This window comes from Panthera tigris, chromosome C2 (assembly GCF_018350195.1).
Source record: "Panthera tigris isolate Pti1 chromosome C2, P.tigris_Pti1_mat1.1, whole genome shotgun sequence".
NCBI classification, from domain to species: Eukaryota; Metazoa; Chordata; class Mammalia; order Carnivora; family Felidae; genus Panthera; species Panthera tigris.
The window spans coordinates 38,316,738-38,335,429 of NC_056668.1; the positions used below are offsets into that span (position 1 = coordinate 38,316,738).

The 18,692-nt window shown below is 35.5% G+C and overlaps 1 protein-coding gene across 1 annotated transcript in view; it reads left to right on the forward strand.

The window, feature by feature from the left end:
* The window catches only part of CADM2 (cell adhesion molecule 2), a 261,876-nt gene that overhangs the window by 99,382 nt on the left and 143,802 nt on the right, over nucleotides 1–18,692 (forward strand). Inside the window, exon 5 of the mRNA XM_042999149.1 lies at nucleotides 14,563–14,733. Within this exon, the coding sequence (XP_042855083.1) occupies nucleotides 14,563–14,733 (171 nt within the window). The remainder of the gene's footprint in view (nucleotides 1–14,562; nucleotides 14,734–18,692) is intronic.

Consider the following 18,692-nt stretch of genomic DNA (forward strand, 5'->3'; position numbering starts at 1 on the left):
GTTTTTGGTGCAACTGTAAATGGGATCGATTCCTTGATTTCTCTTTCTGTCGCTTCATTGTTGGTGTATAGGAATGCAACCGATTTTCTGTGCATTGATTTTATATCCTGCAATTTTGCTGAATTCATGAATCAGTTCTAGCAGTTTTTTGGTGGAATCTTTTGGGTTTTCCATATAGAGTATCAGGTCATCTGCGAAGAGTGAAAGTTTGACCTCCTCCTGGCCCATTTGGATGTCTTTTATTTCTTTGTGTTGTCTGATTGCTGAGGCTAAGACTTCCAATACTATGTTGAATAACAGTGGTGAGAGTGGACATCCCCATCTTGTTCCTGACCTTAGAGGGACAGCTCTCACTTTTTCCCCATTGAGGATGATATTAGCATTGGGTCATTCATATATGGCTTTTATGATCTCGAGGTATGATCCTTCTATCCCTACTTTCTTGAGGTTTTTATCAAGAAAGGATGCTGTATTTTGTCAAATGCTTTCTCTGCATCTATTGAGAGGATCATATGGTTCTTGTCCTTTCTTTTATTGATGTGATGAATCACGTTAATTGTTTTGTGGATATTGAACCAGCCCTGCATCCAGGTATAAATCCCACTTGGTCGTGGTGAATAATTTTTTTAATGTATTGTTGGATTCGGTTGGCTAATACTTGTTGAGGATTTTTGCGTCTATGTTCATCAGGGAAATTGGTCTATAGTTCTCCTTTTTAGTGGGATCTCTGTCTGGTTTTGGAATCAAGATAATGCTGGCTTCATAGAAAGAGTTTGGAAGATTTCCTTCCAAAATTCTATTTTTTGGAACAGTTTCAAGGGAATAGGTGGTAACTCTTCCTTAAATGTTGGGTAGAATTCCCCTGGAAAGCCATCTGGCCCTGGACTCTTGTTTTTTGGCAGATTTTTTATTACTAATTCGATTTCCTTACTGGTTATGGGTCTATTCAAATGTTATATTTCTTCCTGTTTCAGTTTTGGTAGTGTATATGTTTCTAGGAATTTGTCCATTTCTTCCAGATTACCCATTTTATTGGCATATAGTTGCTCATAATATTCTCTTATTATTGTTTTTATTTCTGTTGTATTGGTTGTGATCTCTCCTCTTTCATTCTTGATTTTATTTATTTGGGTCTTTTCCTTTTTCTTCTTGATCAAACTGGCTAGTGGTTTATCAATTTTGTTAATTCTTCCAAAGAACCAACTTCTGGTGTCATTGATCTGTTCTACTGTTTTTTGGGGGTTTTTTTTTGCTTTTTTTTTTTTTGTTTTTTTTTTTTTTTTTTTGTTTTTTGGTTTCAATAGCATTAGTTTGTCCTCTAATCTTTATTTCCTGTCTTCTGCTGGTTTTGGGTTTTATTTGCTGTTCTTTCTCCAGCTCCTTAAGGTGTAGGGTTAGGTGGTGTATCTGAGATCTTTCTTCCTTCTTTAGGAAGGCCTGGATTGCTATATAATTTCCTTCTATGACCACCTTTGCTGTGTCCCAGAGGTTTTGGGTTGTGGTGTTATCATTTTCATTGACTTCCATATACTTTTTAATTTCCTCTTTAGCTTCTTGGTTAGCCCATTCATTCTTTAGTGGATGTTCTTCAGTCTCCGATTATTTGTTACCTTTCAAATTTTTTTCTTGTTGTTGATTTCAAGTTTCATAGCTTTGTTGTCTGAAAATATGGACGGTATGATCTCAATCTTTTTGTACTTACTTAGGGCTGATTTGTTTCCCAGTGTATGGTCTATTCTGGAGAACCTTCCATGTTCACTGGAGAAGAATGTATATTCTGCTGCATTAGGATGATATGTTCTGAATATATCTGTTAAGTCCATCTGCTCCAGTGTGTCATTCATAGCCATTGTTTCCTTATTGAGTTTTTGATTAGATGATCTGTCCATTGCTGTGAGTGGGGTGTTGAAGTCTCCTACTATTATGGTATTACTGTCGATGAGTTTCTTGATGTTTGTGATTAATTGATTTATCTATTTGGGTGCTTTCACATTTGGCACATAAATGTTTACAATTGTTAGTTCTTGATCTATAGACCCCTTGATTATGATACAATGACCTTCTGCATCTCTTGATACAGTCTATATTTTAAAGTCTAGATTGTCTCATATAAGTATGGCTACTTTGGCTTTCTGTTATTGACCATTAGCATGATAGATGGTTCTCCATCCCCTTACTTTCAATCTGAAGGTGTCTTTAGGTCTAAAGTGCATCTCTTGTAAACAGCACATAGGTGAATCTTGTTTTCCGATCCGTTCTGTTACCCTATGTCTTTTGATTGGAGCATTGAGTCCATTGACATTTAGAGTGAGTACTGAAAAATATGAATTTATTAGAATTATGATGCTTGTAGAGTTGGAGATTCTGGTGGTGTTCTCTGGTCCTTTCTAAACTTTTGTTGCTTTTTGTATTTATTTATTTATATATATTTTTTCATCTTTTCTCCCCTCAGAGAGTCCCCATTAAAATTTCTTGCAGGGCTGGTTAGGTAGTCACAAACTCCTTTAATTTTTGTTTGTCTGGAAAACTTTTAATCTCTTCTTCTATTTTGAATGACAGCCTTGCTGGATAAAGAATTCTTGGCTGCATATTTTTTCTGATTCAGCACACTGAATATATCCTGCCACTCCTTTCTGACCTGCCAACTTTCTGTGGATAGATCTGCTGCAAACCTGATCTGTCTTCCCTTGTATGTTAAGAACTTTTTTTCCCTTGCTGCTTTCATGATTCTCTCCTTGTCTGAGTATTTGGTGAATTTGATTATGATATGCCTTGTTGATGGTCGGTTTTTGTTGAATCTAATGGGGGTCCTCTGTGCTTCCTAGATTTTGATGTCTGTGTCTTTCCCCAGGTTAAGAAAGTTTTCTGCTATGATTTTCTCACATAACCCTTCTACCCCTATTTCTCTCTCTTCCTCTTCTGGGATAATTCCCTATGAGTCTGATGTTCCTTTTTAATGAGTCACTGATTTCTCTAATTCTTAAATTGTGCTCTTTTGCCTTAATCTCCCTCTTTTTTACTGCTTAGTTTGTATATAAGTTTGTCCTCTATATCTCTGATTCTCTGTTCTGCCTCACCCATCCTTGCTGCCACTGCATCCATCCATGATTGCAGCTCAGTTATAGCATTTTTAATCTCATTCTGGCTATATTTTACTTCTTTCATCTCTGCACAAAGGGATTCTAATCTATTTTTGACTCCGGCTAGTATTCTTATTATCGTGATTCTAAATTCTGGTTCACATATCTTGCTTGTATCTGTTTTGGTTAAATCCCGGGCTGTTGTTTCCTTGTGCTCTTTCTTTTGGGGTGAATTCCTTCGTTTTGTCATTTTGAAGGGAGAAAAGGAATTAATGAGGTAGAAAAATTGAAATTAAAAATATTAAAATAAAAAATATTAAAATTAAAGAAATATTAAAATTAAAAATTAAAAACACACACGCACACACAAAAATCAAATAGATGATGCTAGATCCTAGGTGTGTTTTGGTCTGGGTGTTGAAAGTGGTTTGACAGATTGGGAAAAAAAGGGGGTGAGAAAAAAAAAAGGAAATCGTTTGAGAATTTGAAAAAATTAATACACTGAAGTAGACTAAAATGAGATGATGGGGTAAAATAGAATTTGAAAAAATATACACAAAAGTAAAGAATATAGTAGAAAAAAATAAAGAAAATATTTTTAATAAAAATTAAAAATAAATATGATTTTTTTTCATTTTCTGTATTGAAGAAAAAAGAAAAGAAACAAAAAAGAAAAAAAGATTTAAAGAAAAAAAATAATAAATCATTTGAAAATTTGAAAAAGTGAATACACTTAGTAGACAAATATAAAATGATGGAAGTAGAATAGAATTTGAAAAAATTTACATAAAAGCAAAAATATAGTAGTGAAAATTGAATAAGAATATTTTTAATAGAAATAATTGAAAGTAAAAATGAAGTTTTTCTCTTTCTGCATTCAAGAAAAAGAAAAGAAATGAAAATGAGAAAAAAAGAAAGAAAAAAAAGGAAATTGAAAATTTGAAAAGGTGAATACGCTAAGGTAGACTAAAATAAAATGATGGAAGTAAAGTAGAATTTGAAAAAATTTACACAAAATTAAAAAATTTAGTAATAAAAATTAAAGATATTTCTAATAAAAATTGAAAATAAATATGAATTTTTTCTCTTCTGTATCCAAGAAAAATAAAAGAATTGTAAAAGAGGAAAAGAAAAAAGAAAAAAAATAAAGAAAATTGAATAGATGAACCTGCTAACAGATTGAAGTAGGACTGAAATTGCTTCCTTTTCCCCTAGAAGTCAGTCTATGTAGTGCTTTGTAGTTCATAAACTAAGCCAGCGGTGAGATTTGTGTTCTTCGACAGTGAGGTTGGCCCAGTTGGGCGGGGCTCAGTGTAACAGCTCCATTCGCCACTAGATGGTGCTGCTATCCTACTGGGGTGGATTGTTGTGGTGCTCATAGGTGCTTATGCGCATGCACGGGAGTGCTGAAAATGGCACCACCCATCTACCCAGTCTGTTCTCCCGGATCAGCAATCACGCACCCATCCTCTATCTTCAGCTGTCGTCCACTCCCTACGGTTTTTCACTCTCCATTACCAGGCCCCAGGCGGTACCTCTCTCCCAAGTTTTGACTCAGATGCAGCTGTTTTCCCTGCCCCCTTACTTCTGAAGGATTGTGTCTTTGACCCGTTCCACCCCTCTGTGGGAGGGTCTCACCAAGCAATGGATGAATGAACAATGGCTGAATATCGGCTGCACCCAGGAACACCTGCTGGACCCTGTTGTTGCCGGTGCCCTGAGACTGTGGCCAAGTGCCAGCCGTCCCAGAAAATGTTTGTGAGACAGTGTAGCAGCAGCATTTCAGGGATTATGGAAAATCACAACACACATCTGGTGCCAGGCTTCACCCTTAAAGACCTTGCCCCAGCACCAGCAAATGTGGCCACCTTCCGGGGTATGCTGGGACCAGGTGGCTTCAACAGTCTCTATCAAATGTCCTTCCAGCAGTGGAACTGCTTTTCCCTGTGTGGCCCGAGAACCTCCTGGACCCCACTCTGCTCCTGGGGATTTCCCCTTCCCACCAGAGCACCACCAGCTATCAATCTGTGGAGTTGCAACTTTGCGCTCCCTTTGTTTATAGTCTTAGTGGAATTTAAACCCTCTCCTTTCTCCTTTCTCCCTTTTTAGTTTAGTCCCTGTAGCTATTTATAATTTTCTACTTTCTCTGCAGATGCAATGGGGAGGGGTGCTTTTCCCATATTCTCCCCCCTCCCCAGTCTCCGTCCTCTCTCCACTCACAAAAGCGGTTCCCTACCTTCTGTGGCTTCTTGCTCCCCAAGTTAAGCTCTCCAGACCACATACCTGCTGAATTCTGTGGCTCAGGTTGTACAGATTGTTGTGTTAATCCTCCAATCGGTTTTCTAGGTGTGTAGGATGGTTTAGTGTTGGTCTGGCTGTATTTCCTGGATGCAAGACACACAAAAATCTTCCATACTGTTCTGCCATCTTGGCTCCTCCTCCCATATTCTCTTCAAATGATATATGTGATAGGGTGAGGATCAGAGAAAAGATCTGGTATTATTAATTCTTAAACTGCTATTCTCTGGTATTTTGAACATACCGATAATTTTTAAAATATTTAAATAATTTTTTATCTGTCTACTTCACTGGACTGGGATTTATTTCCTGACCTAATCTTTTTTATTCAGAATCTGACATGGTATCAAACACATGGCAAAAGCTCAAGGTTTTTATCTCGAGAATAAATGAATCACTTGTGCCAAAGTGGCCTGAGACTTTACCTTGATGATTTTTAAAGATGGTGACTCTTTTTTACTGTATGCCCTCTTGGAGTGAGCAAACTAGTTCTGAATATTCTTCTAAGGTACAGGAAACTAAATACAGAATTAAATAAATATAACTGTAGAGTTAAATATAGAATTAGTCACTTGGGTGAAAGTGATCTAAGACTTTACCTCAATAATTTTCCAAGAAGATGACTCTACTCCTTTCTGATTGTTTTACTAGACTAAGTAATATACATAGTTCTTCGTGTTCTTCTGAGGTACTTAATATGTATTTGAATGTTCCTGAGCCATCAAGCAATGATGGAACAAGGTCCACTCTTCTTTTTTTGAAGGAGAATGACCCTTAGAACTCATTATGTGCTAGAAGAATTTGCATTGATATAAAAAAATCAAACATAAAAGGCAATTATACTGAATATGGAATAACATTTAAATTAGTAAAGAAAAATAAGATGAAACCCAAAGTGAGATTAACAACCAAATTCTTCTCATAAAACCTTTCACATTTGCCAATGGTGGGTCACAAATTGTTTTTTGTTAGTACTTTTAGCTACTACAAAGAGAGAGATATCATCAGTTAATTATTATGTCCACAAAACTATATAAAATACATCTAACATTTCCTGGTACTGGGAGTCAAGCGAGAAAGAGAATTCCTCTCTGAGTCCACATTTTTCAGACAAATGTGTATGTGTTGAATGGAGTCAGCCATAGAGTATATATAACAAGATCCATATAGTATGTACTCATAGCACCTTTCAATGCAGGCCTATGGGATAACACTGAAGAGAAACTTGATCACCGGTGCCTGGGTGACTCAGTCAGTTAGGCATCCCACTCTTGGTTTCAGCTCTGGTCTTGATCTCACAGTTCATGAGTTTGAGCCCCATATCAGGCTTTACACTGATAACACAGAATCTGGGATTCTCTCTCACCCTTCTCTCTCTGCCCCTCCCCAGCTCATGCGTGTGCTCTTTTTCTGTCTCTCAAAATAAATAAGTAAACTTTAAAAAAATTAAAGTACACATCTAAGTTACTGAATGAGTTAGCCAGGCATAGTTACTTTAGGTCAATTAAAAAAAAATTATAGCTGAGTTGTTTATCTTCTAAACAATGATGTATTTAGTTTTAGGAAATTTGACCTATAGACTTCTTTTAAACTGTAATTATGCAACATATAGAGTTGTCCAAAGTGGCAACTTCAAATTTTTGACATAATGTTATTTTGTATAATGCTCGCATTTTCTCTTTCCTATGGCAAGAGGACATAACATTCAGCTTACTAGCAAATTGTCAAATCATTAAAGTACCATTAATATGGATTCATACTGATTCCCTGAAATTATCATCTGATCCACCATAAAACACTTTTACAAACCCAGACTCTGAAAATAATAGTAAAGTTCAAGTTCTCTATAAACATCAATATCTGAAGTTGCGACCCTGCAGCTTTGATCATAGCCAGAAAACTAAAGGTCCAAATAGATCAGGAGAAGTTACATAATATCCTACCTAATTCCTAAGAGATATCTCTAAATGATGAGACGTTATGGCACTTCCAGCACTGGGAACAGGTAGAAGCTGTGTCTAAATCTTGCCTTGTTCTCACTGTGGCTGTGGCATACTGGCCTTCCAATGGATTAAGAGGAAACTGGCTCACATGAAGTTATGTCTGACTACCACAGGATGCAGAACAGGATTTCCCTTTATAAAAATGGGATGTTCTTTCTGGACCCATTTAAACGGGATCCAAATCACAAGAGTGCAGGAAGCAAATGCATCACAAAAATTCAGATTGCAGTACTCAGGGTGATTAGAACCACTGTGGAGACAAGGTAACTTTCCAAGGAACATCACTTCAGAGGACTTCCTTTTTAAAAATCCAGTCCAAAAGTGGCTGGAAACTATAGGTAGAGAAGCAGGTGACCTAACATTATGATCTGGAAAGATTGATATGAAAGTAGTTCCTGAGATCTGCTATTTTATGAGAAGTTTTGAATGTGAAAAAAACACCCAGATGGCCTTTCTTCTTTGAATAGCCTGATTCGGGGCTTTGAAATTTAATTTGTTAATTTGCTCACAATTACTTCTGCCTGTTTTTTTCCACCTTAGCTCTTGGTGAGAAAAAAAATCTAAAATCCCAAATATAAGCAGACTACTATTCTACATTCCAAGTCTCATAAAGGTACATAATATAAAAGGTGATAGAAAATCATTTACTTTGAGACTTCACCATGAAATATTCAGGAAAATAGGGCCACCTTGGTGGCTCAGTCAGTTAGGCATCCGACTTCCTCTCAGGTCATGATCTCATGGCTTGTGAGCTGGAGCCCCGCATTGGGCTCTGTGCTGACAGCTCAGAGCCTGAAGCCTGCTTCAGATTCTGTCTCTGTTTCTCTCTGCCCCTCCCCTGCTCATGCTCGCTCGCTCGCTCTCTCTCTCAAAAATAAATAAACATTAAAAAAAATTAAAGAAGAGAAATGTTCAGGAAAATAACTTTTGGTGAGAAGCATACTTGAGGAATTTTCCTAGGCAGATTTATTTTTAACTTTTTTTATTATAACAAATTTCTAACATACAACAATAGCATAGTAAGACAGTTACCACCACCCACCCAAAGCAACTGCTGTTCTGATTATTCAAGAACAAGTGCTAAAAGTGCAGAAACTCCTTTGGAAAAAAAATAAGAGGGATTATTGCAAGGATTATGAATAAAAGTCATCCTACAAATACCTCTTTTTATTGCTTGCTCTCAACCTCTGCTGATAATTGTACCAATGCATTATATATGAAATGCATATTTTGAAAAATGTAGAATATGAAAAAAATGCATATTTTACAATTTCTTTTAACATTTATTTATTTTTGAGACAGAGAGAGACAGAGCATGAACGGGGGAGGGTCAGAGAGACAGGGAGACACAGAATCCGAAATAGGCTCCAGGCTCTGAGCCATCAGCACAGAGCCCGACGCGGGGCTCGAACTCACCGACCGCAAGATCATGACCTGAGCCGAAGTCAGATGCTCAACCGACTGAGCCACCCAGGCGCCCCAAGAAATGCATATTTTAAAAGATTAAAGGTAGAGGCGTCTGGGTGACTCAGTCTGTTGAGCATCCGACTCTTGATTTTGTTTCACGTCATGATCTCACAGTTCTTGAGCTCGAGCTGTGCATTGGGCTATGCACTGATAGCACAGAGCCTGCTCGGGGTTCTCTCTCATCCTCTCTCTCTGTCCTTCCCCTCCTCCTCTCTCTCTCTTTCTCTCTCTCTCTCTCTCTCTCTCAAAAATAAATAAATAAATAAATAAACCTAAAATATCTTTAAAAATTAAAATAGTAAAGGTAGAATTGAAGCTAAGGAAGAGAGGAAATTAAAATGTTAAAGATAGACTGAGAGGGAAAGAGAAGAGTGGATAGAGTTAAGTCCCAGTATTTCCTCTTCATCTTTGGTTACATCTCTGGTATTGGTGTATCCACTTTACCCTTTCTCCTCAAAATATATCCTTGGGCCAGCAGTTGACTTTCAGGCTCCCTCCCGCAAAATATTGAATCAGAATCTGCATTTTACCAAGATCCTACGGTGATGTGTATGTCTATTCCATTTTGAAAAATACTGCTCTAGATCACAATGTAATGAAATGACATCCTGACATCCTGAAGGAGAAAAAATAGAAACTCTAAAACAAGACAGAACATGAAACAAGAATACATATGCAATCAGCAAACTGTGTAATAAAAAGAAAATTCCTATTGATTCTATAACTGTGAATGCATAAGTTATTTTATAAAGCTAGAAAACAAAAATAGGTATAAATTTTAAGTACTATTTCCTGCCTGTTTTGTGGAGGGGGTGGGGATTGAAGGAGAAAACCAGCATAAAACATAGACAAATAATATGATTGGCTTTTCTTGATGGTTTTTTTTTTCTTTTCATCTTATTGCTTTTAGAAGCCTATAAGCTGTCACATAAGCTAATATTAACAGCAACAAATTATACTTTTGTTTATTCTATTTGAATGATGCTCGTTAAAATTTTATGTTATATACAATTGCTATCAGATTTTATGTGTCCAATTAATATTACATTAAATGATACTTTTGTACAGAAATCGGCAAAAGGAAGCAGATGTGTGGGTTCTTAAAATACAGTGTTATTAAAATTAAACAATTAGCAGCAATATCTTGGAATAATTTTTCATATATAACACAATTATAAAATGGTTTGTTAAGAGATCTAAATTTTGTTACACTGCCACTGCTTAGAGCTACAGACAAGAACACATTGGACATGAATTTATAGAAAGAATATAAAATATAAAAATGAGGCAACATTTTGAATAAATCTATAAGACATTGAAAACTAAAAGAGCATCATAGACATGTATATATATATTTAATATAACAAAGGACTATAATTGCATCTGTATTATCCTGACGTATTTTGACTAAAAGGAAATCATTCCATTTTTTACTGTACTATTTTTTTAACTGAGATTGAAACTAATTTTCAAATGTAAAAATCTCAGAAATCACTTTGGTTAGCACAAATGAGATATTTCATAAGACACATTTATGGAAAACCTTGCATCCTGTATGACTGATTAATAGTTATAAGATAGAATTGAGATTTTAATGTTCTTCTCCTACTTTTCAAATGTTACAAAAGTTTCTTACTTTCAGACCTGCCTAAATTACAGAAAAGAATTTTAATGGTAAAATCTTAGGTATTTTTTTTTCCTAATTTGTGAAGACAATGATAAACATATTTTCAAGAACAAGATACAGAACATTTACCTAATTTTATCCTGAAGTAATATTTATTTTATTTTAATTTTTTAAATCAAACAATTAAGTAAAATCAGACTTCTCTGGAAAAAGGTAAAACTCAATGGACCATGCAAATATCTACCCACAAAATAACTCAAAGTCAGTATTAATTTCAAAGTCAAATCTTTGCATGGAGAAGGTGACTTATGTTACTTTGTTGTCATTAATATGTCTTTAAATGTTTTAAAAATAAATTAATACATGGTAAAATCAAATATTTTATGCACTTTATACAACCTCTTTTTCTGAAAATATTGGTCATTTGAAATGAAAGAGTAAGAAAATGGAACAGCTCTTTCTCAACTCTATGTAAGATCTTATTATAATATCTTAACTTTAGCCTACAACATTTTGACTTCTAATCCATTAAAATCACCCTCTTCTTATCAACTACTTTAGACGTAAGAAAATTTAAATTAAATGAAAATATTATTAAACCTCTTTTCCATAGAGAACAAATACTGCCTGAATGCACCATTTAACGAATCTTAATCATGCACAATAAGTTTAAATATCAATAAATGAATTCACATCTTGAGAAAAGTATTCAAGATTTATTTCATTCATGCTGAAATAAATTCTTCAGCCAAGTGAAGAGCATTTATCTCAATGTAAATTTCACTGCAAATACATATTTTAAAATATTCAAAATATTCAGATGACTGTCCTCTTCCTTTTTTTACTCAAGTAACATTTCTTTAATTTATTTATTTATTTTTGTTTCAAGCTTTTATTTAAATTCCAGTTAGTTAACATATAGCATAATATTGGTTTCAGAAGTAGAGTTTAGTGATTCATCACTTACATATAACATCCAGTGCTTATCACAACTACCCTCCTTAATACCCATCACTCATTTAGTCCATCTCCCACCCACCTCCTTCTAGCAATCCTCAATTTGTGCTCTTTAGTTATGAGTCTGTTTTCTGGTATACCTGCCTGCCTCTCTCTCTCTCTCTTTCTTTCTCTCCTGCCCTATGTTACTTTGTTTTATTTCTTAAATTCCACATATGAGTGAAATCATTTGTTTTTCTTTCTTTCTTTCTTTCTTTCTTTCTTTCTTTCTTTCTTTCTTTCTTTCTTATGTTTATTCATTTTTGAGAGATAGAGAGAAAGAGTGGGAGGAGAGAAGAAGAAGAGAGAGAGGAAGACACAGAATCTGAAGCAGGCTTCAGGCTCTGAGCTGTCAGCACACAGCCCGACATGGGGCTTGAACTCACGGACCATGAGATCATGACCTGAGTTGAAGTGGGATACTTAACCAATTGAGCCACCCAGGTGCCTCTTTTCTTTTTTTTTTTTTTCTTTTCTTTTCTTTTCTTTTCTTTTCTTTTCTTTTCCTTTTCTTTCTTTCCTTCTTTCTTTTTCTTTTCTTTCTTTTCTTTCTTTCTTTCTTTCTTTCTTTCTTTCTTTCTTTCTTTCTTTCTTTCTTTCTTTCTTTCTTTCTTTCTTTCTTTCCTTTTGAGAGAGAGAGAGAGCAAGAGGGGCAGGAGATAGAGAATCTTATGCAGCTTCCACACTCAGCACGGAGGCCGACATGCGACTCAATCCTATGACCCTGGGATCATAACCTGAGTTGAAATCAAGAGTCGGACTCAGAAACTTTTTATCTGGATGAAATCCCAATAGTTCACTTTTGCTTTTGTTTCTTTTGCCTCCAGAGTCATGTCTAGAATGAAGCTGCTGTGCCCAAGATCAAAGAGGTTGCTGCCTAGGTTCTCCTATAGGATTACAATGGTTTCAGGTCTCACATCTAGGTTTTTCACTTACTTTTAATTTATTATTGTGTACGGTATAAGAAAGTGGTCCAGTTTCATTCTTTTGCATGTTGCTGTCCAGTTTTCCCAACACCACTTGTTGAAAAGAGTGTCTTTTTGCCACTGGATATTCTTTCCTGCATTGAAGATTAGTTGACCATATAGTTGTGGGTCTATTTCTGCCTTCTCTATTCTGTTCCATTGATCTGTGTGCCTATTTTTGTGCCAGTACTGTACCATCTTGATCACTACAGCTTTGTAATATAACTCGAAGTCTGGAATTGTGATGCCTCCAGCTTTGCTTTTCTTTTTCAAGACCGCTTTGGCTATTTGGGGTCTTTTGTGGTTCCACACAGGTTTCAGAATTGTTTGTTCTAGCTCTGTTGGTGTTTTGATAGGGGTTGCATTAAACCTGTAGGTTACTTTGGTTGTATAGACATTTTAACACTACTTGTTCATTCAATCCATGAGTCTGGAATTTTTTCCCTTTATTTGTGTCATCTTCAATTTCTTTCAAAAGTGTTCTATAGTTTTCAATGTACAGATCTTTTACTTCTTTGGCTATGTTTATTCCTAGGTATCTTATGGTTGATTGTAAATGGAATCAATTCCTTGATTTCTCTCTGCTGTTTCATTATTGGTGTATGGAAATGCAACATACTTCTGTACAATGATTTTGTATCCTGTGACTTCCCTGAATTCATGTATCAGTGCTAGCAATTTTTTGGTGGAGTCTTTCGGGTTTTCTACATAGAGTATCATGTCATCTGCAAATAGTGAAAGTTTAACTTCTTCCTTGGTTATTTGGATGCCTTTGACTTCTTTTGTTGTCTGATTGCAGAGTCTACTACTTCCAGTACTATGTTAAATAACAGTGGTGAGAGTGGACATCTCTGTCTTGTTCCTGACCGTAGAGGAACAGTTCTGTTTTTCCTCATTGAGGATGATATTATCTGTGGGTCTTTTGTATATGGCCTTTATGATGTTGAGGTATATTCCCTCTATCCCTACTTTGTTGAGGGTTTATATCAAGAATCAATGCTATACTTTGTCAAATGCTTTTTCTGCATCTATTGAGAGGATCATATGGTTCTTATCCTTTCTTTTGTTAATGTGGTATACCACATTGATTGATTAGTGAATATTGAACCACCATGCAGCCTAGAAATAAACCCCACTTGATTGTGTTGAATGATTCTTTTAATGAGTGGTTGGATTTGATTTGCTAGTACCTTGTTGAGAATTTTTGCATCCATGTCCTCTTTTATTATTTTTTTAAAATTTCATTTAGATCCAAGTTAGTTAACATATAGTGTAATAATAGATACAGGATTAGAACCCAGAAATTCATCACTTGCATATAACACCCAGTGCTCATCGTAACGTGCCCTCCTTAAGGCATCGCACATCACCCATCACCCATGTAGTCCATCCCCCCATCCAACAACCCTCCAGCAACCCTCAGTTTGTTCTCTGTATTTAAGAGTCTCTTATGGTTTATCTCCCTCTCTGTTTTTATCTTAATTTTCTTTCTCATTCTCTTTGTTCACCTGTTTTGTTTCTTAAATTCTACATATGAGTGAGATGGAACCAGAATGTGTATTACTAAGCAAAATAAGGTCAGTCAGCAAAAGACAAATACCATATGATCTCTTACTTCCTTTAGTGAAGAAGACAACTTTTCATTGTTGGTGTTCTTTGGGAATTATGTTCATCTGACATTGGTTCATGTTGAAATTATAGCTCAAATACATTGTACTTTCTTTCAGGCATAACAGGATGTTGTGAATTTGCCCTTCCCAACTAGTGGTTCAGAGATTTAAGATTATCTTATGCAAAAGTCAAATATAAAGAAAGGTCATGAATATTATAAAATGGCCTGATTTCTCAAATGGAGTGTTAAAAAAAATCTTGCACTTTAGTTTAGAAACAACTGTATTCCACCCTTTAATTTTATCGATGTATTCACCTTTTAAAATTTATTTTTGAAGTAGTTGTACCCTTGCTCAAACTGAAATGGAATAAATGTTAAATTAATAAATATTTGCTTTCTAAAAATTGAAGAAGTTTGGAGACGTGGGGCCCCCAGTTGTGTCTCAAGTGAATGAAATCTGTTACATTTTGAAAGATGATGTCATAGAATTTTAAAATTTACATTTTACTTTCAGATGTAAAATATTTAAAAGAAGAGGATGCCAATCGCAAGACATTCACCGTCAGCAGCACACTGGATTTCCGAGTGGACCGGAGCGACGATGGTGTGGCTGTAATCTGCAGAGTAGACCACGAATCCCTCAATGCCACCCCTCAGGTGGCCATGCAGGTGCTAGAAATACACTGTAAGTAAATGCTGCTCCCTTCCCAATGATAGCAGAAGCAACTCTCTTCATCTACATTTAAAATCATTTCAAAATGTCCTCACATTACCACACAGGTGCAGCAAAATCTACAGCAAAATGAAGTATGACTACCCTCACTGGTATTAATCGCATTCAGAGGAAAGTAGTCCTTGCCAGAGTATCATTCTTGACAAGGAAGAGAAATAAAGAAAATATCCTAAGGTTAAAACTTCTAATTCTCTTCCACACAGTGACTTGATGTAAGCATATTTATGTGGGTGGGGTAGGAAGAGTAGTCATTTTGACAGAGTCACTGAGGGTTGGGAATCAGAGAGAGCCTGGTTGGACCTAACTGTCTGAAAGTAATTTGGTGAATCATGAGCATGTCGTGCTATCTGTGCTTTTAACCAGAGACAATGTTTTACTTCTATAGGAGATAATCTACATTTTTGTAAATAGAGGGGCATATCCATTATGGTCTCTTCAACAACATCATGAGTACTCACAAGTGATAGGAACAACACTAATTGGATGACTCCAATGGGCAGGGAGCAGTGCTGTTTTGTTGGCATTATTTCATCTCATGGCTCATGTTAGGACATCAGCATAAAAACCTGATGATGATTAATTACTCCCTTTAGTCACAATTGATGGATGAGGACACTGAAGATTATAGTGGTTGAGTAACTTGCCCAAGCTCACACAACTAGCAAATGGTAGACTTGTAATCATGACATTTTTAGTAGTTAGCATGGCATTTAGAATGTAACAGGTGATGTATAAATATTTATCTACATGAAGATGAATCAACTGAGATTATAGGAAAAAGTCAAAAAAAGTAGAGCCCAGAGGATTATATTTCTGAAGTGTATTACCTCGTTTTTTTTTTTAAATATTGAAAAGTTTTTGTTTGCTTTTACTATCTGTGATAAAGTTATAGTTTGTGTTTAGAATTTGTGTGTGATATAAGATTACACTAAATCCTAAAATGTTAAATCTAAAAGCTAGTCTTTTAATAGACCTCATGGGATTTTGTTTTTACTTATTTATTCAACAAGAACTTATTGGGTCCCTACTATGAAACAGGCATTGTTTTGGGCACCGAGGTTACATAAGTGACCAAAAAGAATAACATTAACAAAACAAGGTAAGATTGTCTTCATGTGTCAGAATTACCACTGCCAGCAACAAACTCCAGTTCTCTTACAGCATCCATTCTAGGTGGGAATGACAGAAAAGCAAAATAAATAAAAACAACATATAGCATTCTATGTATTAAGTGCTGTGGGGAAAAAAATAGAGCAGAGGTGATAAGGAGTGCAATCTGAGAAATGGGAATGGATATATATATATATATATATACACACACATATATACATATACATACACACATGCATATATACAATGTGTTTATATGTAAATATATATTATGTTATATTAATTTATATTATTATATATCATAAATATATATTTATATATAAATATATATGTTGTTTATATTATGCATATATTTAAATGGAAAAAAATATATATATGTATATAAAATACAGAGGGAAGAGCAAGTACAAAGGCCCTGAGGTAGGAGCATATGTGTTGTTTTTGTGTTTCTGGAAACAGCAAGGATACCAGTAAGATCAGGATAGAGTGGAAAACTAGAGCGTATTTATGAGAGATTAAGGAAGTACCAGGGGGACCAGGCTTTTTTTTTTTTTCACTTTTTAATAAAAAATGTCAACCTGATTATGATTTTTAATTATCACCCACTGTCTTAATTATTCCTAGTTTACTAGTAATGGAAATTATCATAACATTTTAAATACTTTCAATTATATTAAGGTATTTTCATTAATTTTTCTCCTGTTACTGAAACAGATTCCGCAGCAAGCATATTTTAGAGCCCAAACTGAGATTATCTTCAAATCTCAGCATTTATTTACAGTGAGATGTTGGAACAATTACTGAAACTTCTTGAGCTTTGATTATAAATTAGGAAATTAGGTTCTTCAAGGATCAAGCTAGACAATATTTTTATGGCATTTAATGAGGTTTCTATAAATTCCAGTTGCCTTAGTTAGTTCAGGCTGCTGTAACAAATATACCCATAGACTGGGTGGTAATATAAGCAAAAGTTTATTTCTCAGTTTTGGAGGCTGGAAATCCAAGATCAAGGATCAGGTAAGGGGCCTTGTCGTGGTTCATAGATGTTTGTTTTCTCTCTGTGTCTGCACATGGCAGATGTAGCTAAGGAGCTCTCTGGATTTTTGTTGTTGTTGTTGTTGCTGTTGTTGTTGTTGTTGTTGTTTTTGGTAAAGTCACTAAGCCCAGTCATAACCTTCCAACCCCCCCCCCCCACCTCCTAATTGTCACATTGGGGATTAGGTTTCAACATATGAATATTGGAGGGACATAAACATTCAGCCTATAGTACCTTCCGTTTTCTAGTCTTATTTCATCAATATGTCTCTAAATATATGGAAGATTATGGGGCACCTGGGTGACTCGGTTAAGCATCTGACTTCGGCTCAGGTCATGATCTCACGGTCCGTGAGTTCAAGCCCGCATCAGGCTCTGTGCTGACAGCTGGGAGCCTGGAGCCTGCTTCGGATTCTGTGTCTCCCTCTGTCTCTGACCTTTCCCCATTCATGCTCTGTCTCTCTCTGTCTCAAAACTAAATAAACGTTAAAAAAAAATTAAACTTGTGGAAGATTATATAATTTGCTATTTCGAGAGGACTCAGGTTATCAGCATCTTGATTTAAACTTTTTTTCATTTATATATAAACCAAAGTAAGAATTTAAAAATAATATTTGATTACTAATTTAAGTATAATTTTTGACATAAAATAAAAGAAAATAATAAAAATTAAGTCATAAAAATATGAAAGTTCATCAGTCCAAGATTAATCACTGAAACCCACCAATAGTGAAGCAAGATCAGATACACTTAGTTTGCTATGGCGAAGAAGGTCATACCAAACGAATCTCTGGGTGCTGGTAAAAAACAGTATGAATAGGCTTGTTAGAGGATTTGGGTTTGTCCTGAATATTCTGAAGAGGGCTCTGGATTGAATGCTGTCAAGATTGGGGACAAATTGTGGATGTATATGTTGATACCTTTTACCTGGAAAGCAGACATTAAAGCAGAACTAGATTTGCTGTTATAAAGATGCGGCAGTTAATTTTTTTGTGGTTGCTGAGTGTCCTGGTCTCTGTCTTATTTCAGACTTGAAATGGAATAGACTTGCCTTTGTCTTCTTATACCCCATAGTCACAGAGCAGCTCTAGCTGATTATTGTTTAGATTCTAGAAAATTGTTTATGTTTGTTGAGAATATTTCAGGCTAGCTGTCAGATGCCAGTTGTTAGCTGCCAAAGTCATTTTCACTTTTTTGGGAGTCTAAAATGGAGCTATTATATATATACTTCCCGGGCATTTTTTGCTGTTCACTGTATTTCAATGTGCATTATTAAGCGAACTTCACGGAGGAAGGCAATTGAATTCCCTCATTTTTTAGAACATTTTACATGAAAAATGTTACACTTGCTGTCCAATTAAAAATAGCAACTCATTTTATCATGGTTTAATATGTAAGTGGCTGAAGGCAGAGACCGTATCTATTTAAATTATATATTTTAGCATCTAGCACACCACCATTCAAGTATGTGAAGGTAATTAAAACTAACTGATGATAATGCTGAATTTTCCTTAGGGATGCAGAACATTCCCCAGAGATGAAACAAGGAGTGGAGAGCAGACAGGGGGCATTTAGCAATAGTTTGCATTTAAATTAGAGTACATTGAGCTAATTGGGTGTGGTCTTCATGGCTCTGCATAGGTACACATGTGCGATATGTGATGTAAGCAGGGGAAAATAGAAAGAATTGGAAAAGGAAGAAGGTGGTTAGCCTAGAATTTGTGGAACATAAATTTAGAATTTCCACATTGTTATACAATGGTCCT